Genomic DNA, 25,578 nt, shown 5'->3' with positions numbered 1-25,578 from the left:
CAGTACTGAGGACGTTTACTCTGATTTTGGTACAAGTGCACCAAATACAAGTTTACGTGAAGAATTTATTTAAGGAGTGAAAGTAGGTACTCAGATTTAGTTTAAATTTTATCACAATTGAGTAAAATAATCAAAATGGATTCACTCCGAACCTTCCATTGCTTTCACTCACACCTATTTTTTTACAGTGTAACTGCCTGTAATTTTACGTATTTATTTGTTTGGATTATCATTCATTAAAAGATGGAAAAAAATCAAAGCGAATTAAATTTCATTTGAAATAATTATCTAAACAAAATGCTGTTGAAATAACTTTCCACATAATAAACTAACTATCTCTCGCCGCAATAAATTTTAGATCAATAAAGAGAAATACAGCTGTAATATCCCTAAAACATAATTAAATGTTATGTATAGAATTTCAAAAAAATAATATATATTTATAATGAAGCGTTGTGGAATATAATGACTACGAATTGTAATTCATATATAATTAAATTTGATTTAAATACCATAAATTAATTAATTATTTATTATTAATTATTTATTTAATAATCTTTAATAGAAAGGTCCTACGTCATATAATAATTCCTTGATTAAAACTAAGAAAAAAATTTCTATGAATATATAGGGTGATTCACAAATGGCGACTAAAAATGACAACTCGTATTCTTCGATGAATTTTAAGAGGAGTCCTCCGTATAAAGAAGTTTTTATCTAAAACGCTTCGTTAAAATAATACAAGGTGTTAAACTTAAAAATTAGTTTTTAATTTTTTAATATAATTTAAAAACTAGGAAGTGAAATAATTTGAAATTGGGCACATGTATGTATGTCCAAAATCTGAGACCATTTCTTAAAATCTAGAAGCTCCAATGGCGGAGATACAGGGTATCGGTGGCATATTTTTCTGAATAAAATACACTAGGCACAGAAATTAAGGGATATTAAAAAAATTTTAGGTGATTTTCAAAGAGCTGTAGAGGGAAATGGTCGTAGAGAGAATCAAAACAAACGAAATTGAAGCTACAAGTGTTTACCTTTCAGATCTGCAGTTTAAATTTTTTTAGCTTCAGCAGGTTTTGACTAATCATAAGAAAATCAACGGAAAAAAAATTTGTAAATTTTTGCTTTTTTTAAAAAGGCCTATGGACTTCAAAAAATTTTTTTGGTAATTTCATCATAGAGTTCTTTTAGATAATTTAATTCTCTTCAATTTGAGTGGTTCCGGAGTCTTGTACGATTATTAGTCGCCGAGTTATCGTCGGTCAAAGCAAAAAAATCCTTTTTGACTTTGGCAATCAATTACTCGGGAAATAATGGTTGTACACAAAATCCAAGCAGGGTTTTGAAAAACTGCAAAGTCGTAAAGTCGCAAAGACTGCAAGTCGTAATTATGGGATTTTGATAAAAAAGTGTTGGTTAGAAAAAAGGAAAAAATGCATAATTTGGGATATTTGAATAACTTGGCATAACTTTGCAAATAATGAATAAACTAAGGATATCGACTATACCTTTTCAACCTCAAAGTGTATTAAAGAAACCCTGATAATTTCAAAATGCTGCGATTTTTTTCCTAGTGCCAGGAATGTTTAAATTTGTCGTTTTGCTGAAAATCAATGTATTAAGTAATTTTTCACTTTTTATTTTTTTTAGTTAAACATGTTTTTTCAACAATTATCCATATTTTCTTCATCAAAAAACGTTCTAGATTCTAAAAAAAATGATTGAAACATTTTTTTTTATCAAAAACCCATAATTACGATTTGTAGAGAATACTTTGCAATTTTCAAAACCCTACTTGGATTTTTCTGTACGACTATTATTTCCCGAGTGATTTGATTTGATTGCCAAAGGCAAAAATGATTTTTTTGCTTTGATCGACGATAACTCGGCAACAAATAATCGTACAAGGCTCCGGAACCGCTCAAATTGAAGAGAATTAAATTATCTAAAAGAGGTTTGTGATGAAATTACCAAAAAAAATTTTTTGAGTCCACAGGCCTTTTTAAAAAAGCAAAAATTTACAATTTTTTTTCCGTTGATTTTCTAATGATTACCTACTCAAAGGCTGGTGACGCTAAAAAATTTTAAACTGCAGATCTGAAAACTAGACAATAGAAGCTTCAATTTCCGTTTTTTATTCTCTCTACAACCATTTCCCTCCCTCCCTCTTTGAAAATCACTCAAAATTTTGGGATTTTTTAAATATTCCTTAATTCCTGTGCCTAGTGTAATAAAGTTTAAAAATATAAAGTTCGGTTATTTTCTGAACAGACCCCGTATAAGATGTATTACTTACTCATACTAACAAGTAATTTTCGATCTGTATTTACATTACTCTGTGATATATTCACGGGAACTCAACAAGATAAATATTTACCAGCCAAAAAGTGGTACGTATATTCATATAAACAAAGGGCCCCTTCCTTACTATCAGCGAAACTAGGAGCAGACTCTTCGGCATTAATTTACCCCTTACACTAATAATTTCCAGCCCTTGACTGTTGACAAGGGTGCAAGTGTTGGAATTGAGACTTCCACGGAGGTACAATTAAATGAAGTTGGCGCGATGCGACCCAAATCCCACTATAAAAGGACTGTTTAATAAAACTTTACCTTAACTTTTACTCTCTAATTCCTGGAACAATGCGACTCTGTTCCAGTTTAGCCTACACGGGATGTCAGTTAGCACGTTGTTCCGCCGCGTAAATTAAACAGCGTGTCGCAAAGATTTCCAGAAAGGGCACGAATTTTAATCCGTATCGTTACGACTTCCGGAATTTCAGCGTTCAGCGGGACCGGTTATTAACGAATGGTAAACTTTTGTACTACTGTTTCCAAAGGCCCTTCAGACCCTCAGAACAAAAACAATCTGTTACTGACTTCAGAACTGTTATTATTTTATTTTTATATCTATAATTTTGTTTGAAGAAAACAAATTAGAAAATTTTGAATTGTCGAATCAGAAACCTATTTTCCCTAACCTCTAGCTAAAACTATGCCAATTTACATATATTAGTTCTTATTCAACTCACTGCTACTACTTTTCAGTTTTAGTTTCTTTAGCCAGTCCCTTTCCACACTTGTTTGAGCCACCTCGTATATTTTCTTGAACAAAGAATATGATTGCTTCAAAAAGACATTCTGCAATATATGTTTTCCTGTGCATACCTAAAATTTAAATCCACAAAACGCAACATTACAGGACTAGAACCTAACCTCAAATGTTTAAAATTTAAGCTAAAAATAAAAAAGTCAACAAACCAATCCATTTTACGAAAAAAAAAAATCTTGTACCAAAATTTTGCAATTGTGCATGACACAAACCTAAGAACCTTGTAGCCTAACCTATAATTTGCAGAACCTAATGTAAATTCCATTAAACCTCAGATCTGAATCCGGAAAGATATATTGTTTCTGTGGATTTTTAACTTAATTATTTTGGATTTGAGGTAAGGTTTTCAGCAGGTTTAGAAAAAATTGAGTATGTGCGTTTTAGGTTAAGATTTATAAATTTGAGGTTATGTTTTGGGTCTAGATTCATGATTTAGGAATATGTTTAATGTTTATGATTTTTTTTTGTTTGACAGGCTTTAGTACATAATTTTCCTTTTTTTTTCATTTTTAGATACCGAATATGTCAAACTTCGTATGATCGAGTTTGAGGCTAGAGATTACTCGGCCATTTTTTTCCAATAATTTGTGAAATAAACTGTGTAAAATAAATTCCACTTCTTATTTGTGGAAGGGCGAAATGGGCGGTGACTATTAGACGCCTTCATTATAGCCATCTTTCTCTATGGCACGGATTTCTATAACTTACTTTATCGCTCTCACGTAATGGCCGATGAACCATGGGGACTTTCCGACCCTGTATATCGATATTTTTATATATTTATTTATGTGTGATGATTTTATATATTGTGTTCAATTATTATTATTATCATTAATTCTATTTATTGACATATATTTTCGAATACGTTGTATGTTGTATTACTACATTGACTTTGTATCCTGTAACTGGGCATTTGCCTGTTGGATATGTAGTAAAATAAATAAATAAATAAATAAATAATAGAGTACATGAAAAATGAAAAAAAGATGCTAGGGTTCACAGATAAAATGAGATTTTGTACTAATTGATTAATATTAAATTGCATTTTTTCTTTGTATTTCTCATTTTTCTAGTGGATACCTTGCTAGCACTTTTTATATTAAATTGCTTATTATTAAACAGCTGTAGCATAAAATTAAAATACATTTTAGTAAATTATTATTTCAAAAATTGTTAATCATTTAATACTATGAGATGAACTAATCTAAAAAAATTATTAAAATGTACAATTGCTATTATTGCTGCTATTGTTGGTTGATTTGATGAGTAGAATAATATAAATTACCATACTTACCCATAGTTAAATGTTTTTATTAATCAAACATTAAAACACTAACATTATCTTCCTAACGTTATTTTTACGTTTTATTATAAACGCACATTCACAAAAATACCTTTTAACAAAAATTAAAACAGTTAACCCTATTTGCATAAAACTAATATAATAATATAATATTTTCAAAACTTATTCGTTTTCAAAGAAATATTTTTCCCATAAAAATANATAAAATGAGAGTTTGTACTAATTGATTAATATTAAATTGCATTTTTTCTTTGTATTTCTCATTTTTCTAGTGGATACCTTGCTAGCACTTTTTATATTAAATTGCTTATTATTAAACAGCTGTAGCATAAAATTAAAATATATTTTAGTAAATTATTATTTCAAAAATTGTTAGTCATTTAATACTACGAGATGAACTAATCTAAAAAAATTATTAAAATGTACAATTGCTATTATTGCTGCTATTTTTGGTTGATTTGATGAGTAGAATAATATAAATTACCGTACTTACCCATAGTTAAATGTTTTTATTAATCAAACATTAAAACACTAGCATTATCTTCCTAACGTTCAAATTTTTTTTATTATAAACGCACATTCACAAAAATACCTTTTAACAAAAATTAAAACAGTTAACCCTTTTTGCATAAAACTAATATAATAATATAATATTTTCAAAACTTATTCGTTTTCAAAGAAATATTTTTCCCATAAAAATAATATTCTTAGAAAAAAGATTTTAAAAAACAGTTGGAATTTTAGTTGTTATTGAAAAAAGTTTTCCTAATTTTCCAGATTTCCCGATAGAAATTATATCATTATGTTACTTCGTGATTGTATAAGTATACGAAGGATTTTAAATCAAGTAAGTGTGTATAGAAATATTTTGGAGTATGTACTAAAAAGAAGAGGCAATTTCTTAACCATATATTTTTTGTTTCCTTGTCGGACTGGCGTCTTAACCCGATGTTTTTGTCGGACTCTACTACTTTTCGTTCTAAAATACATTATTCCATCATGTATTACTTTGGTCTGACATGTATGTATGAGGAAACATAATCTCGTCATTTTCGTATTTTTGGGGCGTCGGACTACTCGTATAGTTGTTATGACGTCAATTGGAACCTGTAAATCTTAAAGCACAGGACCGTTTCTCCTGAAATTTCTTCTTATGCTTTGACCATTATGTATCTCGTAATTTATACTCGAATAGCAATTCGGCGATTCCGGTATTGGTAAACTAATCCGCCTGATGTAGAATTGACGGCGGCGCGCTGGTCATCAAAGCAAACCTGTATTGGTCCACTAGGTCGTAAATAATTTTTTTGTATGGTATACGGGTTCACTTAGCTTTGCCGTTTTACCAGTGCCGTGCAGAGCATTGCTTGGCGAGGTATGTTGTTGGTATAATACGTATTATTATTTATTAGTTGATATTATTACTTACTCATATCGTAACCAGTAAAGGGTAATAGTTATTAAAATAAATGTTATATGTAATTATCCAGTAGTTTAGCGTGGCTCTCTGGAGACTCTTTGAAGCGGAGGATAACGAAATAACTCGGGAAAATCCCCAAATAGTGCAACCGGTTTTTGTCGAAAGTATCAAAACAAACTCAGAGTTTAAAAACAAAGATTTACACGTAAAAAGTCAACGTGTTATATTAAATATATATGAATGTTTGAAAATAGTGAACAATGTGATAAAAAAGTTGGGAAACGGATTAACGAATTAATATAGCTCGGAATATAGTATATCTAGACGAGACAGGGCTAAATTTTTCTGGACGTGTATGGATTCCGTAGAATTTATGAGTTAAATATTTTTATGCGGTTCCAATTGAGATCGTAACAACTATACGCTGCATGATTTCTGTCGGACAAGTTGAACACTGTTTGTTTCACAATTTACGCGAAATGGAACTTGCATGTATAAGGATACATAATGACGCCATTTTGACATTTTGGGGATGGTGGACAAATGGGAACACGACATGATTTTTGCTGGACAAATATTTTTTTAATTGTTTTGTCATAAAAACTGACCATTCCTATAAAAAAAGAAAATCGTATGTGTCGCATTGTAGCATAGCGTCAGAATGATGACAATTCTCGGAATCACTCGTTCGAAAACGCGAATTTTCGAAGTGGAAAAGTTTGTCGGACTCGTTATAAAGAAGGCACTCGCAAAGTTTGGCAGTTGCTTGTATCACTAAAACGCAATGAGTGTACTGGGGACTATTAATAATCTCACTACTTTGATGTTTTAATGTTTCTCTTGATAACAATGTGACCGTAATTTTTTCGGTTTTTATTTTAGGTGGACTCGACTGACTCAATGACTTTCTGCCAATAGATATTCGTATATCTGTTTGAATTTTGCACTGCGCTTACTACACCCCGTACCCAAATATTAAACGGCAATATCAGAATGAATTATCAAACATTTACATACCGGGTAACAGCTGTAGCGCACCTGGAAAAAAACTTCCATGAAAATTAACTGCAACGCCGACGAACTAGGTCGGGGCATGAAAATTAATTTAGAAAGCGACCATAAAAGTTTTACAGCACGCGGAAAACAAAAGGTCAGCAAGGCGTCCGCCACCGGAAAGATGTCTTACCAGCCGTCCTGGAAAGGTCGCGTGTGAGTTATCCTCCGCCAACGAACGGGGTGCATGAAATACGGCGGGACATAAATTGAAACGTTTGAAATATTCAATGAAATGTCCACACGCGCGACTCCGTCCCAATTTCGGGCCAGTGCGGAACCAGGTTTTAATGAAAACTGGGCAACTGGAAAGATATGGACGCTTTAGCGAAAAATATTCGGATTTTTGTGTCGCTGTGGCTGGACGCTAAAAAATAGGGGCACTGCAGTAATTATCATTTTAATAAAAAATCAGGATACTCACTCTTTCTGTGGCAGCTAGCGCAAAATATCTGTAGTGGTTGTAACAAGCTCGAAATTTCACCCATGTTTTCATAATAATTCGACAAACCTTCCAAAATTTTCCTAGGAAGCCTCAATTATCGCCAAACACCATCAATCGTAGCAGACGATGCTGACAGAACAAGCTACCGATCGCTGAGTCACCGCTAACAGCGCATAAAGGCGAGAAAAATTTCACCACAGTTCCGGATTTTTGGAAGCAAAACTAATCACAAATTTTACGAAGCTGGAACAAAGCCTTAGGGTCATAATTAACCAAAATCATTTCCTGTTCAATAACTCCTCGGAGACAGCAACCATTCCAAGATTAGCATTTTTCAAGAAGGCAAATTCTCAAATTCAATACGGACACTAGTGCAGAACCCTTGCGGATCCAGCCTGAGGCGTGTTCGAACGTCAACCCTGTAGACGAATACCTTACCAGTACACTAGTACACTTCAAATTTTTGCTTTTGCATTGTATGCAGATACTATTACTGTTTTCATTTACTGTAATTTAGCTAAAAATTTCAATAAATCACAATTTTTACAAATTCAAAACTGGATTAAAAATTTCTTTCAGACGCCTTACAACAAAGTATTAAACAATTAAAGCAAATTTTTAAATTTTTGAACTGCAACGAAGTCTGCATTTACAGTTTTACAAACCCCGCCATTTCCGTTCTAATGTTTGACGAACTGCTTTGAAGCCGTCGAACTTTAAGCGCACTGAAATTTTTACAACTCCAGTTTACTGGCATAACAATACACTACACGTAACCGAAAACTTATTTAACTCGAATTTTATACCGACAATAAAACACAACTTGTAACTAGATTACACGGATAGTTTGGTTTGTGCGCTGCTTGATGTGTAGCCCTTTGCAGTGTCAATTCCTGATAGCCTTTGTGTTTAATTCTCACATTAACCGGCTTCGCGCAACGTTTATTTCAAATTTTCGACTATAAATAGTTTAAACTAGGTAATAGATTTATTTGAATGTTTATTCACAGGCACAGTGAGTGCGGATCTGGTAATAAATCAAACCGCACGATGATGCGCATTTTAAAATTAATATTGTTTGCAATTGCGATGCATATAATTTTCAATAAATATGTAACTGGGTACTGTTACCTTTGTAGCGATCGGGCCATCTGATTTATATTTCATTTATACCGTTTCCCAGGCTAATGCAAAAGTAATATTTTTCAAAACTGGCATAAAAACTTATTTTCAATCTGTTTCTTAAGTGTCGAAAATACATTTTAGGTCACTGGAACGAAACATTATTTTATCCACATTCATCTTATCCAATAGTGGAATAAAGAATAATGGAAAAATAATAAACCTATAATAAATAAAATTTGATTTATTTACTTATTAACATTAACATTTACATTTATAGTAATATCTAGACATTTCGTTTTTTGTTTTATCGCATTTAACTTCCTTTCCGTTAATAACAAACCTTGTAGCATTGTTGCCATCATTTTCGGAACGCATAACATCGGCCGAAGTTTGTGAAGAATATACCTACACAAGTTACGTTTTTCTTCGAATTAAAAATACGATAGCATGACTTCTTCATTTATTGTCATTAATCTCCGTTTTTCTCTCCAATCGTTAAATTTGGATTAAACACTTTTTCGTAATGTTCCTTGGATTTCGCTGGCAATAAATGGAAAATTGCTTCTTGGGATTCCTCAAAAACAGCCACAGGAACACAATTATTTTCTTGCATATTTACCAAATTCAGATAGAACTGTTTATTATAACAAACAACGTACCTTAACAACTAGTAGGTATAACAAAACCTACCACATTTCATTGAGTACAAGTAAGAAATATCAAGTCGTGCGAATATTTTTTAATTAAATTCCAATAATTCTGACTCCACAAATATGATTGTGATGCGATTATGGATAAAACGTTGTATTGCATTCTTATTTTAATTGCCTTTTATCCACTTAAGAATAATAAACATTCTTGCATGGATAAAATGCTACTTAAAACAATTATCTAATAAATAACTATTATTTTGAAGCAACATTTCATATAGCTATCAATATCTCTTTGTAAAACTTTATAGTAGACACACAAGTTTGTTAAAAACAATTTGTGATAAAATACCAAAAAAATTATACATATAAAATATGCCATAAATCAATACTTTAGGCCAATATTTTGTTACCTACTTAATAAATTATTATTCAGCCTAATATTTATAAGGTTCGACATACTTGTTAAATTAAACACCACCGAGCATCGCGTATGCATGGTTCCTTATTAACTACATTAAGGTTTTGTGCATCGTCTAACACTACTTATGCTGCCACTAAATTATTAAACACGTTTAGCTTGATCCTCGATGGAAAATCTTATTAGAGCTACTTATTATTAAATCACGCTTCTGTTACATCGTGTACAGGATGAATCCCAATGAGCTTTATATGTTATTAGGTGTATAAAGTAAGCACAAAATCTTGTAATATGTTACCTTAAATCATGTTTTGTCCTCCACTGATTAGTTTACATTCATTTTTGAGTAATTCATAAAGCCTAGAAAGATTTTAGGAACTCGTTTCCTGAAAGTTTATAGCGGCGTAACTGATAGACACATTATTATACACAAATTATTTTTAATACCTACTTAATCTCACCTATACCCTGTATATTGTAGTTAAAACATCAAAAATAGCGGAATAATTCGTCGTTCGTCCCAATAAGTCCGAGATGGTAAATAGCAATGCTTATTAAGCAACGGATGGTCTAAATACTTCTGTTTTTGAGGAAATTAACCATAAATAAAAGTCGACCCTGTGCATCTTGTGCACGTGTGTGTTGCACGTATTACTCACGACATTGGCCGAGAAGTGGGTGTATCTAACAGTGCCCTGTGCCGTGTAGTAAAAGTTACTTATTTCCTTTTCAAGGAACGTACTTAAGTCAGAAACACCCTGTATATTGCGAATGTAATTCAATGCTGGTGGGGGTAAAGTACATGCTTTTAGTATCCAACATCATAATTCTGAAAACATAAATATTTAATTATTATATTACCACCCTTCATAAAAAATGGCATACTCAATCATTCGTTTCCTGAAATTTTGCTGAAAATAACTAGAAAATATTTTCGAATTCACAATCGAAAAAAAATGTCGAATGGTCCGATTTTCAATAACAATGGAATTGGGTACCTTACGATTTAATTATAATATATACATAAGCTTAAAGAGAAAACAAGAAACTGTTTAATATTTTGCTCTTTATCTTTTTCAGTTTCATCACCTAAATTTGTAATAAATACTAAACCTCTATAGGCTCATAAAAGGTGACATTTAGAACGGTTCCCTTGGCAATTGTGATTACCTTAAGTTTGCCGTTTAAAGTTCCAAGACTCCCTAAACATCGTCATAAAGGCTATCGAAAAGCTGTTATGGAATCGTATACAATTTAGATAACTGTTGCTACGAGTATAAATTTGCGATGATTTTCCATTGCGACATCCAGAAAGTTATGTTATCAGTTGCAAATGATGATTTTATATTTCAAGATTTCTCTTTCTACATATCCTATAATGAATGTCTCAAAATTAGCCTGATGTATTTTGCAAGCGCAATGTACGTTTAAAAAATAATATAAAGGGTTTATATGTCGGAGTCGTAGAGCTAACTTGGGCGTTAATATCACTACTCGTATCACTCATCTTCACGAAATAATAAGTAATACCGTAAATGAATGATTTAAAATAAATCATTACAAATAAAGTACACGATGTGTCTTATGACAACAACCAGAGGCCCGATAACGAATCCACGGCCAACAGAATAGCAGTGTACTCGCGTCTTCAATGCTCAAGTACAACTGCCTTCAGTACATCTCTCTGTACTTCTCTTCACTCGTCAGGTCAAAATTATTCTTAAATGAACCAACTAAATTTGTTATCTCCTATAGGGATTCCTTATAAGGTAAATGATATCTATCATTTGACCGCGGCTACGTTGAGTAACCCGTAAGTCCCTCCAAACCCAAGCTTGCCATCATAAAACTCGGGGAAACATAACCGGCTTAATTCATAAATAACTATTTCTAAGGCTTATGGTCTAGGTACAATTTATAAAAGGGTATTCCCTGAATAAAGAATTCTAGAATTTCCAAAGTCTGAAGGACTCAGCTCCGACAATATAAATCATACAGAGAAATGCTTTTTAAAAACTGCAGTTTAAAAAAGAATGATCGTTTCTGATCAGTATTTGCAAATTATGTGTGCTAGTGTGAGCAGTTACTACCACAGAATTTCCCGAAGACAGAAATTACATAACATCCGTAGAGCTTTAATAACATCAATCGCAATGCGTTGGCTCCCATATACAAGATTTGTTTTACTAATTAACATTCATCAAAGTTCAAATTCACCCTAGCACTTTCCCAATTAGTCGAAAACATGTTTAACAGCTGTCTTTTACAAACTGCCAACAGAGCTTTGTTCGATTCAATAATTAACTGGATCTCAGTGTCAGCCAAATTAACGCGTGGTAGAGGCCCATACAGGGCTCGTTACGAGGACTGAACAAGGCTGACCTGCTTGTTAATACGTTATTTAGAGATTATATGTAAATAAAACAGATGCAGATTTTATATTTTCAAATTTCACTGAACTTCTAAATTTTTACCTATGTTCACGACACAGAAATGTCGCACATAAATCTAGAATGACAGCCAGACTCCACAATTGGGAAGTCAATAGCTAGACGTCAAAATCCAACCGAACATCAGTCCCCGAGAATTCGCGGAACCACCCCGATGTGTGATTGAACGTCGACTCTAGTGTCTCGCACACTACTCGAAATCAAGCATGTTTGTTGCCATTCAATACCTTGAAGCCGTCTTTGCTTATTTTGAGGGAAATAAGTCCCAAAGCTATACTGAGGGTTTTAAAGAACAGATACAAAGAACCTGAAAAACCAAAAGCAGTTTTTTCCGGATTCATTGATTGAATTCCAGTTAGAAGTAAATAGATATACTGTGTAGCACCCATTTACTTGTTTTATATACCGATATATTGTAAAAATTTACAAAAATAAATTGTTTTACAATTCACAATAGCATTAAAAAAATTATTGCCAGCGCATTTCTTATACGTAAGACTGAAAATAAGAAACTTTTAAACAGTTTATTTTTATGTTGTAATTAATATTTTGTTATTTTTGTATTTAAGCACTTCTGTCACGCTGAAAAGAAGTTTCTTCATTAGAAAATACAGATCCAATTTGTTTAGCTTTTTTACATTATTCTTATGCAAAGTTTATTTACTTACAAATATTTTAAAACGTGTTAGTAACTAATTTTTTAAATGTTTTACTTAAAAATTTGCTTTTCACTTGTCGATAAAATATTATTTCGTCGCCTAATACAATAAATATTCAGTTTTATGACTCTCATAAATCTAGAATAACAGCCAGATTCCACAATTGGGAAGTCAATGGCCATCAATTGCGCGAATTTGGAAAGGCTAGACGTCAAAATCCAACCGAACAACAGACCCCGAGAATTCGCGAAACCACCCCGATGTGTGATTGAACGTCGACTCTAGTGTCTCGCACACTACTCGAAATCAAGCATGCTTGTTGCCATTCAATACCTTGAAGCCGTATTTGCTTATTTTGAGGGAAATAAGTCCCAAAGCTATACGGAGGGTTTTAAAAAACAGATAAAAAAAACCTGAAAAACCAAAAGCAGTTTTTCCGGATTCATTGATCGAATTTCAATTTGAAGTAAATAGTTACACTGTATAGCACCCATTTACTTGTTATATCGACATATTGTAAGAATTTACAAAAATAAATTGTTTCGCAATTCAGAACATCGTAAAAAATGTATTGCGATCGCACTTCTTATACTAAGACTGAGAATAATATACTTGTAAATAGTTTATTTTTATGTTGTAACAAATATTTTGTTATTTTTTTTTTATTTAAGCAGTTCTGTCACGCTGAAAAGAAATTTCTTCATTACAAAATATAGATCCAAATGTTTTAATTTTTTAAAACATTCCTATGCAAAGTTTATTTACGTACAAAGATTTTAAAACGTGTTAATAATTGATTTTCTAAATGTTTTTCTTTAAATTTGCTTTCTCTTGTCTATAAAATATTATTTCGTCGCCTAATACAATAAATATCGATCAATTCAGTTTTATGCCCTTCCATTTTTTCCCGACTGAACGCATACATCGATACTGCACACGAGAACGACATATAAATAGAACTTCGCACGCCCGATTACTAAAACCAACCCTCGCTGTTGCAGTATGCATAACATCAATGGAGATCACCGCACAGACTGATATGTTTAATATTGCACCGTATATGGCACTTAAATAAACCCCGATTTACATGTTGTTGTTGCATAAACAGCTTATTGTGTCGAACGCTATACACACGATAATGCACCTCTTGACATAATCGATATATAACGGTAGAGGAACAGTAATTACCGATAATTAAAATGAAAATGAAATTCTCAGAAGTAGGAGGCACGCTCTTTGAGAGTACCTGACTCAAGCGTATCTTATGACAAACTTCGGCTAAAATATTTAGCTCCAATTAGCTTTGTGATGACATGGTAACATATTCTCGGAGGGACCCGTATCCAAAAGGCTAACAATGTTCTTCGCTTTTAATTAAGTGATATAGACCCCAACCAGGTGGAACCAGGTCTTTGTCACTCTCCTTACCATTCGCGCATCTATGAATCATATTTTGATAAAATACATATAATAATTCACGGAAGATTTATATCTCAGATTCAAACTTATTTGTCTGGAACTATAAAGAACTATCTTTTTCAGAATTTCACCCGACATTAGATCTAGGCCTTGCTACCACTGGCAACAATGCCTTTGGACAATTCTTGGCTGTCGGAGTAATAACAATATCATTAGAAACAAATCCAACGAAATTTGTTTTCCTTCAGGTGTAAGCTTAGATCCGAATGTATAAAAATAAATACAGTTTATTCCATTTTTTTGTAAGACTTACCAGATAGAAAGGCGGCGTGAATTTCTGTTTCTTCGGCAGAAGATGAAGTTGTGTCAAGGCCGTTCAAACTGCACCGACTAAGAAAAAGCAAACTCAGCAGGCTTAGGGAACAGATGAGTAACAAAAGACGGGTGAAAAGTCGCGTCCCCAAAAGCCGTATCATAGCGGCCCTGGTTCTTCTTTTCCTGCAAAAAAAAGAAAAACATAAATATAGATTTTTAAAAACTAATCATGTTGTCATGATTAAAACTAGTCATGTAATGTTTTATTGTGATTGCTGGATTGTAGGAACATGAAATTAGTAAAATAATTATTTTTAAAGGTTCCATGGATCCATGGGTCACAATAAAATCAGTGTCTTTCATAAATAAATATTAAGCTTGCGTTAATACATAAAAACTAATAAATTGAAAGTAAACACGCAACATTGGAATTAGTTTTGCATGTCAGTCTGGTTTTGGAACACAACACGACCTGCTACAGTATGATTACACATGACATACGATCTTGTGAGGGCTACTGATGAGAGAAAGGTAACTTGTCTTGCTAGATTACGGTAATGCGTTTGACACCTTGGATCGCAACATTCTTATCAGTAAGTTAAAATTTTATGGCTGTGGCGATTCGTCCGCGTCTTTAATCAATAGTTTCTTGCCTGATCGTCACCAAAAAGTAATTGTTGACTAAAGGAAGCTTCACACCTTACCTGTAAATTTCGTTGTACCTCAAGGTTCAATTCCCAGCCCTTTATTGTTTTCCATATACAGGGTGTTATTGAACTTATGTCAAATATCTTTACCACATGTCCGTTATGTCAAAATAAACGATGGCTCATTTTAAAGAACTATTAATAACATTTATTTTTATAATATAGCAATGAAAATATTATTTCCCTGCGCAACGATAGACGACGCTAATGAGAAAAGTTTTGAAATTGTCTCCAAGATTGGTATAGATTTACAATTTAATTTTGGCTTGGATTATGTCAATGTTATTTAGAGAATTAAATAAAGGAGGATGTTGTAGCACAACCTCCCTATTTTAGCAATAACTTGAAAACGAAAAAAGATATCGACCTCCGGTTTGTGTATTTGTTTTCCATAATGAATGGTCTATCAAGCCATGAAAAAAACCTATATCGTTGCATTTAATTTTTTCTAACTGTTTTTTTTATCGTTGTCACACTTTACCACACAAATGACGCAAAATTCAAAATTTGCGTGAATTTTGAGACCTACAGTACTTTGTTAGAATAAACGGCGTTTCAGTTCCTAATCTGAACACTAAATAACGTCATACGAACAAGCACAGCGTTCAGGAAACGTACCAAATCCAGAAACGTAATCTCCAGCGGCCAGCTAACACTCCAATTAATAATTATTAGCGGGCCCGTTTTATTTGGAATATTAAATGGCAAAGGGCACGTTGCAGAGCGCAATTATTGTATGCGAAATTGAGTTATGAATGTTTAATACACCTGCCCTGGCTGGCCCATGCAATATTAAATCGAATTATGCCCGGTATGGTTTAGGAGATGTCAATTAACGGATCGAATATTGCAGGCGCAGCGTTCAAATATTGCATGCCCGGTGCAGCTTTTGTAGGCCGCGACGAAAATAAAATTCGTGAACGATGTCCTGGCTGGCGAATAATGCATAGCTACGTTGCAGTAATTAACTGTTAAGGACACCTGAAGGTCGGATTATAAAATTACGCTTTTGTTACTTTGATAGAGCGTCAAAGTGCGCCTATCGATTGGAGTAATTAGGTCGATGGTGAGGTACTGGAACTAAATCGAAATACTCAACAAAAGTACAGGGTGGACCAAAGATTCACGCTACAAAATAAAGTCTATTTACGATAAGCTTGCGTTGACATCGCATTTAGTAATTGTGGAGCGACAGAATAATCCCAAATTCTACAATTTTATTAATTTCGTTTCATTTATTTTATCCACACTATATAACGTCACTTTTAATATAACACCTATATTTACTCCATAATTACTCCAAATTATTCCACACTAACCTTTGTGAACGACCCGTATTATGGAACCCGCGACACCCATCCAATTTATCGTGGAAGAATTCTGCAAATTTTCAAACTGGTATGTAAATGTGGTTTCTTTCCATTTAATTAACCATTTTGTATTTGCCTTGCTTTAATTTAGGTCCCACTTTGGCCTCCATTTTGGTCAAGGGCACGTGACAATTAAAGATCCACGAGGTGGCTTGGCTTGCTTATCTCTTCGTTTAGTGAAGTTTGAGAACACGTTCTGTTGTTTTTTTATATTTTCAGATTATTTGATCGGGACATCGCCTGATTTTGATGATTGCACAAAGGGTTATTGAACTTTCCGATTTCTTCGCAGACTGGCAGAGTTTTCGCTGGGCCTCTGGCAAATTACATAGTCTGGATCGGAAATGGTTGGCTCACGATTCCAAGGAATTGATTGAGGTAAATTTCTTTTATTGTTCTTGTCTAATAAAGGCAGCTTACTTCATCAGTCCTTGTGACCACCAAATTTAACCTTTTTTGTGGTCTTATAAATGTAAAACTGCTCTAAACGTATGTTATCTTATTTTTCTGTTTTTTTTTATTAGGTTTTATTTTAATTCAAGCCGTAGCAAAATTTTATCTTATATCTTTTACCTTAATGTCTTTTTATTATACCACATTTTCATACACACCATTTTGAAAAGGTCAGATAAACTACTGATTCCTATTTTACTATTACACAGCGTGTTTTTATTTTAATTTTGCTTGAAATTACTACTATACTATACGATCTGGTTGTTTTCGATTATCTTTTTTATTTATTTAGTAAATTATTGTTAACCATTTTGATATGTACTTAAATTTAATCTTTTAAATAGTTGAAAGATTTTGAATCAGATTCTCAAATTTTGTAAATTTTTTTGACCAGTTTAAATTTAATTAAATTCTCACCATCCTTTAGATTTCATCGTACAGTAGGTATAATAATATTAAATTAATTAACTTTAACATTAATTGTAAATATTAAATTTAAGGAATTTTATATATTACATTTTATTTCATAATCACCGACAACCAGACTGTGTATTATCGAACATTCGTTTATTGTAAATATCCTACTTGCTTATAATTTTTTTTCTCTGATTTCCAAAATTGCAGCACATCAACATACCACGGATCTTCTGACCGAGACAACATTCTATTGGATCCAGGGCTTCTAACCATTACCATCTTTGGGAGGAAGTTGTCATGGAGTATGTCACCCGATGACCACCTGGCCATCTCCATCTGACAAATGACTATAGCGTCAACACCCCCTTAGATACCGGAGGACAAACTAACCAGAGTAACCATATAGCCCGGAAGTGATCATCACACCATTATTGTTGCTTTTTTACACCTTATAGTCAAGTAGAGATATCTAGTCAAAATTCAGTATGTTGTGTCGTCTGTTGTCGGGCATTTTAAATTAAACCTGATTGTAATTTGATAAAAATTGATATTATCTTTTGTAAAATTTAACAATTCACTAACCTTACGTTGTATTAAATCTATTTTAAGAATATTTTGTTTAAATCTTGTTCCTTATAGTATAAGAGCATATCTACACATTAAGAATTTTATACTACACCCCACGACCTTGTGATCCCATTGCACCTGATTGTAGCTTAGCTGGGTGCATCTTTTTTAGTGTACTTGGGTTTTTGTAACCAGTTATCCCAAGGAGTTATTAGTCCATGTGGACAAATAATAAATAACGTTACAAATTCTAATGCTTCCATACGTTTCGCCGTACTTCACTGTCAATATCTTCAGTGGTGATTTTGCAAATACAGCGTGTTAATGAACATATGTCACAAATTTAAAGGTGTGAAAAAGGAGCAAAAACTGCGTTAACTAATGTCACAAACTTGTATCGAAAGTTTAAGGTCATAGAGAAAAAAGTTAGTTAAGAATGTGTTTAAAACTGTTTTGGAACTGCTGAAATACATGCATTTTATCGCGGCGAGTATTTACTAAAAATTCTGCAACACTTTTTACGAGTTTGTAAGTTTCTTATGAAGCCGAACTGTATTTGAAAGTCAGTTTGTAATAATACATTGTTGTAGTGATTGCTGTGCTGTTTTTCGAGAGTACATTTGATGTTTCAATCGAAATTGTGTACGTAACGTCCACAACACTCACCATTGGATTATCGAAAATCCACACGAAATACGTCGCGGTGCGTTTCAGCAACAGTTTTCAGTGAACCGGTATCGTTAATGACACTTTAATAGGACCTTTTGAATTGCCTAGACGCTTAAACGGTGCTTCATATCTAGATTTTTTGAAAAATCGCTTGTCGGAGTTATTGACGTGCCATTAAATGTACGGTAAAATGTGTGGTTACTGGGTTACATGGGTTCAATGTGAAGCTACACCAGCGACATGTAACTTTTGACCTACATGGGATAGAAAGGTGGTTCTTGGTCAAGAATTTATTACAAATAAATTAGATGTGACCCCTTATGAGAAACAAAGTCAACAAGCCAGTCTTAAGGGAGAAAACCACACAAAACAAAAAGTATTTTTTATCTCTCTAATGAGAATTTCAAAGCAGAACACTTTAATTTCATGACTGTACTGTACAACCCTCCATTTTATCTAGTACCATCTCGTAAAATACAGCTGCATTTAGCGGAGACAAACAGAAGCGTCACTGCTAAACCGGCACGTCATTCGCGTCAGAATTTAATGCATCACTAATTTAGAGTAACTGTGCTGTATTTTACGGCATTTGCCCACGTATCCATCTTCCCTAACTTTCTCGGAACCTAATTGCGTGGAAAAATGTTTAAAGTAGACGCGGCAGCGGGATTTTACGGTAGTTATCAATTCGAAATGTCCTAGATTTAGAGTATGATTAAATAGATTAATGGTCTCGGTATAGCTATTTGATTACGGGCGCTATGGAACGGGAATCAATATTCTGGATTTGGAGAAAAGGGGATGTTGTGGTGTATTAAAAAACTTTTAAGCGTTCGGGAAGATTTAAGAAGTTTTAGGTGGCTGGAGATATCACCAGTCTAGAATTAAAAGAAGAAGGATAGACGAAATTATGGGGCAGATACATTTTATTCAATTATTTCAGAAAGGAGCACTTTGCCAGTTCCTTTTTATTATTACCTACATTTTTCATACATTTTATGACAATTAAAAAAACGATGTAGCAATTCGTAGTATTCTTTAAAAAAATTAAATTTTATTATTAGCTCTAACTATAAAAAAAATTAAATAATTTCCAGATTGAATTTCAAGTTTAATTGTAAAATTAGAATTCGATTTTGTACCACCTATTTTCATGGTATAATAATCAAAATATCTTGGAAACGGTCAATCCTAAGTATGGAGTGTGTTATGTTTTCAACTTAAAAATAAATGCTCTTTCTAAAAATGCAATAATATATAGGGGGTTCAATTTAAAATAAGGTATAACCGGAAGGGAGACGACCTTGAAAATATTTTAGATTCGTAGTCCCCACGGTCTGTAACACACCATCACAATTTCAAAAAAATCATTCTAGCTGTTTCCCAGATATCCATCGATGGAGTTCTACAACTATTACGCCAATGCAAACAAATTCAAACCATTTTTTTGAAAAAACTAACCAATTGCTTTTATGAGAATGGGAAAAATACCCACACCCCTTATCAAATATTTGTTTTACAGATCATCTTGCAACTACTTAACAATAAAATACATGTCCAATACCAGCTAAAACCTAACGCTAATGATCGATCGGCCTTACAATCAGTTTAATCACGATTCAGATTAAAATACCTTCAATCTATGAATAATATCCGCAGCATTCTTCAACTGTTTTCACTCCCACGTAGCAGCCTCAGGTGGCCTAGCAAAACATGGACAGTGTTAAATAATTTGGCCTTAATAAGGATTAAGCCCTGAAAATTACCCCCAACGTATCTGTATATTCATAAATTTCGAATCGAACAAGGGACATACATGGCAGGTAATTTTTTCCGGAATTTGGCGTTAATTGAACACAGGTGTGAATTCGTGTAATTAATTTTTAAACAGATTAAATATATTGCCGTGATTTATTACGATTGCAAATGTACTCTATAAAACATGTCACTTTATTAATTGACATAATTTGTTCCTGTGGAAAATAATGCGGAAATTCCCTCATATACGTAACACTCCTGTTACCACAGAAACAAACAAAAACTCCTTGTTAATGAAAAATATTAAATAGACTATTACTGCTACTAATGCAACGAAATAAGTAAATGTTTTTTAATATTAATATGCCTTCATCAGTTACAAGCAAACTTACTGAAGCTTAGCAACCATATGAAATGCGTGAGTAAATTCTCGTTTTTATTAGAAGATTAAAAAAGTTAATTCAGTTCTTGACGGACTAAAAATCACTCTACTCAAAAAAATATAAAGCGTAAAATAACGCACACAATGCACCCACCCTGTATCAAGACAAGACATTAAATAAATCGAAAAACCCATCGTCGGTACGAAACTCGTTTTTTCTTCCATTAAATTAAAATGTTAAGAGATCTTTCCACAATTCCGAATCTTCTATACCTCGGACTTATTGAAACTCCGTGGGAAATTATTATATTATTTGAGTGATACGAATTTCATCCAGAAAGGTTTAAGGAGAAAATTAAATTTCCTCATTTAATATTAATAATGTTCGGGGAATTTTAAATACAGGAAATCGTTTTCTTTGCATCTATTTATATTTAATCAAACGAGCATTCCACTAGGTTGGTTTTCTGTTAATATCACGAAGCCAGCAAAAAGTTTTCCCCTCCTTAAAAATTATTAAATTCTGGAATGAAATATATCGTCCCCCGGACTTATATCGAAAATTATTAAACCCGGAATTCATTTAATGACACTCATAAATCCAGGGACCATTATTTTTTCAGAGAGGGTTCCCTTTTGTCGATATTTTTAAATTGTACTAATTTTTTAAACTCGTTTCCAGCAATATTACATAACGTACCTGCAAATCCTACAAAAAACTGCTTCTGAAAGAAAATAAGTGGCCGGTAGAAGTTTTAAGGTGCGTCTTATATCGTATGTTACACAAATTTCACTCAATTTTATTCAGTAACGTATCAATTTCTATCCACATCAGATTGAGTGAAATTTTCACTCAATTAGTATGAGTACAACAGATTGAAACTATTGCATTGAACAGACCTTAGCCGGCGGCAGCGGGTCTCAGCTGGCTGGTCTCAGCCAAGACAGGGGGAGGCCCCGCGAAGTGAATTAATTTCAACACTGTATATCCTAACTAATCATTTATGAGTGATTTAATTTTGCACTCCATATTTAGTTAAAAAACAAGTCTGAGTAAAAAATGATTCAATAATAGTTAAATTTAAATCATATTAGAGAAAAAGTCAACTAAATTGGTTTTATATACTCAGAATAGAGTCAAAAGCCGCTAAATTGATATTTAGCAGTAACTCATATTTGAGTAAAATTCATTCATTTCTGATGCAATAGTTTTACTCAGTTGTACTCATACTAAGAGAGTGAAAATTTCACTCAATCGAGTGTGGACAGAAATTGATCCATTATTGAGTGAAATTGAGTGAAATTTTAGTGAAATTTTGTTACAGTGAGCAAATAGTAAGATTTTTGTTACATTGTTTGTATTATTTTAATTTCCGCCAACCCTAAGTGTTCCTAACGATGCAAAGGTGATTACTAATACCGATACTTAGCATAAATTCAAGCCCTGTCCGTATTTGAAGTTACTAAAGTACATAATAACAATAAAAGTTTTAAACAACGACTTTGTTTACCATTTCGTAAAATATTAACTTGTATGAATATTAGTTATAGAAGCTAGTTATAAAGTTGTCGTACAAAGTTTAATTATACGGCTGGGGTCGAGTCAACTTAAATGTGCAAAACTGTACCTCATAATTATTTCATAACTTTGTGTAAATGTCTCATGCATACGTACCCTCTGAATATTCATAAGTTTATTTTTTTGAATAATGTCTCCAAGCCGCGTCCGAAAGATTTGATATCGACTTTATAAAAAAAATAGCATATTTCTATCAGTACTTTCTTGTTCCAACATTGCAAATAAATACTAGGTTTTTATTTTGTTCTCGCATTTAAGAGAATTTAAAATATACGCTTTGCTCGACATTTTTCAATAACGAGAGAGCTACTTATGAATATTTTTAAATTTTCTGGCATCATTATAAGGGGATAAAAGTTTGCAAACCTTGGTAGAACTTTTTAATGAGTTGGAATTTCATTATTACGTTTGGAATGCATTAAACGGCCTAAATCGTTAAAAAGACTTTTAACTTTTGTTTCTTTTTTCATGAAACCAGTAGCTTTACAAAAAAGAGACCTTAGGGCTGGCACAGAGATTTTATAAATGATTACAAACCACGTGACTACTTTTGTTTGAAACAGTAATTTTATTTCTTTCGCGTTAGCAATTAAATTCTGGTAAAATAGAAAATTTGTAAAACAATAATATCAAGACTACGTTGCATTTCGTTTTACCGGTTCATGATTGGTGTAATTTTTAACATTTTATTCGACCAATCAGCGATCGGACTATCTCGAGTGTAGACGCAATGGTTTGCTACTGTTTATTGTAAACGAATCATTATGACCGATGATACTAAATTGACATAGACTATGGCAGACTATTACAGTAACTGTGAATGGTATATAGAAAACATTCGTTATATAGAATACGAGACTCCAGACGCATAAAAGTAAGCAGCAGGTTCCGGCTATCCATTAACTACAGGAAGACGAGGGTTCCAGGACGATATCCAGGCCTAGTACAAGAAGGCAAGCAGTTCGAAAATAAAAATCGACAAGATATACGTAGAGGTAACTTTGTACACAAAGAATTACAAAATCTTATAAGATAAAGCTAGCTAGCAAAAGAGATTGATAAATACAATCTTAAAAGTCATGAAAAACCTATAAGAATAAGTATAACAAAATTTAAAGTAGTCTTTCCTGAAAATAAATTTGAAATAAATACAAATTCTTCATCCCCGATAAATATTAAATAAATTTAACTTCACTAAACGAATAATTATAAAAACATTTGGCCATATTAAAATTTTGATAGATATTAAGTATTAAAGTAAGCTTCGTAACACATTGAGAAAGAAATTTTAAGATCAAATTTTATCGCCTTAAGTATAGGCAACCAACAGTACACAATAACAAATCGATTTGAATACCACTATATAAAAAATTTCTCAAGGTGTCACAAAAGTGCTATAAGATACTTCCAAGTATTCCTGAAATTGTGCATGGCATTTCGCAGTTATAATTGATTGTTATATAAAAGAAAAAAATTAACTAATAAATAAATTAATTTCTAAATAATATCTTTTGTTTAGTGTGGTGTATTGTTTGGTTTTCTGCAGAGTTGTAGCCTCACTTGAACTCACTACTGAGAAGGGTCGAAAGCTAGCCAGGGTATAATTGATAACTTAAATTACAACATACACATATACACAACAGGATCATAATTATATTAATTATACAAACAAATCACATACACATACATATTACTACTCATAACAATATTGGCGCAACACATACATATTTCTACCTATAACAATATATAGAAAATATTCGTTGGACTTTTTCACGTTTTTCAGACATTATTTTCACAATATCTCTCGTAATAAAGTTCATTATTTGCAGAACACACTGTATAGCGTCTAATTAATTTCAACACTGTATATCCTAATTAATCATTTATGAGTGATTTATTTTTGCACTCAATATTTAGTTAAATAAAAACAATGAGTAAAAAACTTACTCAATAATATTTAAATTTAAATCGTATTAAAGAAACAGTCAACTCTAAATTGCTTTTATATACTCAGAATAGAGTCAAAAGTCACTCAATTGATAGCAGTATCTCGGATTTTGAGTAAAACTCACTCATTTCTAATGTTTCACTCATACTAATAGTGTGAAAATTTCCCTCAATCGGGTGCGAACAGAAATTGATACATTATTAAGTAAAATTGAGTGAAATTTGAGTGAAACTTTTTTTATAGTGTATATTTTTCTAAGAAACTATAAATGGTGAAAGATATCGAACCCTATTTTATAGCCATTTTTGGCACAGTTAGACGATGATGAGTTTCAAGTAGGATATTTTCGACAAGATACTGCAAGCGCAACAATTCAATTTTTGAAAGCATTTTATGATAATCGACTGATTGGTGTGGTCAGCAAGGTCGCCGGATCTAACTCCTTTAGATTATTTTTGTTTGAATATCTAAAATGCACAATATCGAAGAGCAGAGGCAGCAATACGAGAAATCAACAGCAAGTGCAAAATGTTTATAAAAATATGCATATATATAGATCATTTACAACATACTATGTAATGTTTTTATCGCAAATATGGCAATAAAGCTTACTAATTTATGAGTTTAAATTTATTTTATATTGCAACGAAGAGCAATGGTTTGTAAATTATTTAACATTTTCGTAATGCTATTTTATCTAAAATAAAAAGTAAACTGTCTATGTTTACTCTGTACTGAACCCGAAATTTTGTAAAATCGTTATATTTTTTTTCTGGCATTATTTGAAAACGATTTTAAAATAAATTGCATATTTACATTGTCACTTTTTTCGCTCTATCCAATGGCGTCAACATTTTAGCAATCCGACGTTTCGTCTTCGAGGGGCCATCATCAGGTTAATTTTTTTAAATACGTCACTCTATTTTTATGACAAAATCTAGTCATTTTTATTCGTCAAAATGAAAATAATAATAATAATAAGTACACTAATCGATCCTGCGGAAAAAAATATATATTTTATTTATTCACCATTCGACTTATGTTTATAGCAATACTGTGTATAAAAATAAAGTTTTGGGTCAAACAATGAGATAGTTTTTTTTATATTTTATCCCTACAATTGAATGGTGTAATCAGTTTTTGAATTTTTTTTAAATTTAAACAAATTATCAACAATTACTGAAAAATTTGCAATGTTGCAAGTCATTTTTTATTTTTGTTGCAATTTTGAGCATGTTTTTGAACTGTGATTACAGATATTTTTATCTCACCAAAAAGTATATGTCAAAACGAAAAAAATAATCACCTGCAACTCTGTACGATGATTTTTCGAAGTAGAATTATTCTTTG

The 25,578-nt window shown here is 32.3% G+C and overlaps 1 protein-coding gene across 1 annotated transcript in view; it reads right to left on the bottom strand.

Moving 5' to 3' along the window:
* Positions 1–25,578, bottom strand: part of LOC108911720 (chondroitin sulfate N-acetylgalactosaminyltransferase 2) — a 218,456-nt gene that overhangs the window by 102,444 nt on the left and 90,434 nt on the right. The window contains exon 4 of the mRNA XM_023455836.1: positions 14,377–14,561. Coding sequence (XP_023311604.1) covers positions 14,377–14,561 — 185 coding nt within the window. The remainder of the gene's footprint in view (positions 1–14,376; positions 14,562–25,578) is intronic.

The sequence above is a fragment of the Anoplophora glabripennis genome, unplaced genomic scaffold, assembly GCF_000390285.2.
Source record: "Anoplophora glabripennis isolate ALB-LARVAE unplaced genomic scaffold, Agla_2.0 scaffold1, whole genome shotgun sequence".
NCBI classification, from domain to species: domain Eukaryota; kingdom Metazoa; phylum Arthropoda; class Insecta; order Coleoptera; family Cerambycidae; genus Anoplophora; species Anoplophora glabripennis.
Note: the sequence above shows the minus strand (reverse complement) of the source record. Positions and strands in the feature narration are given on the sequence as shown.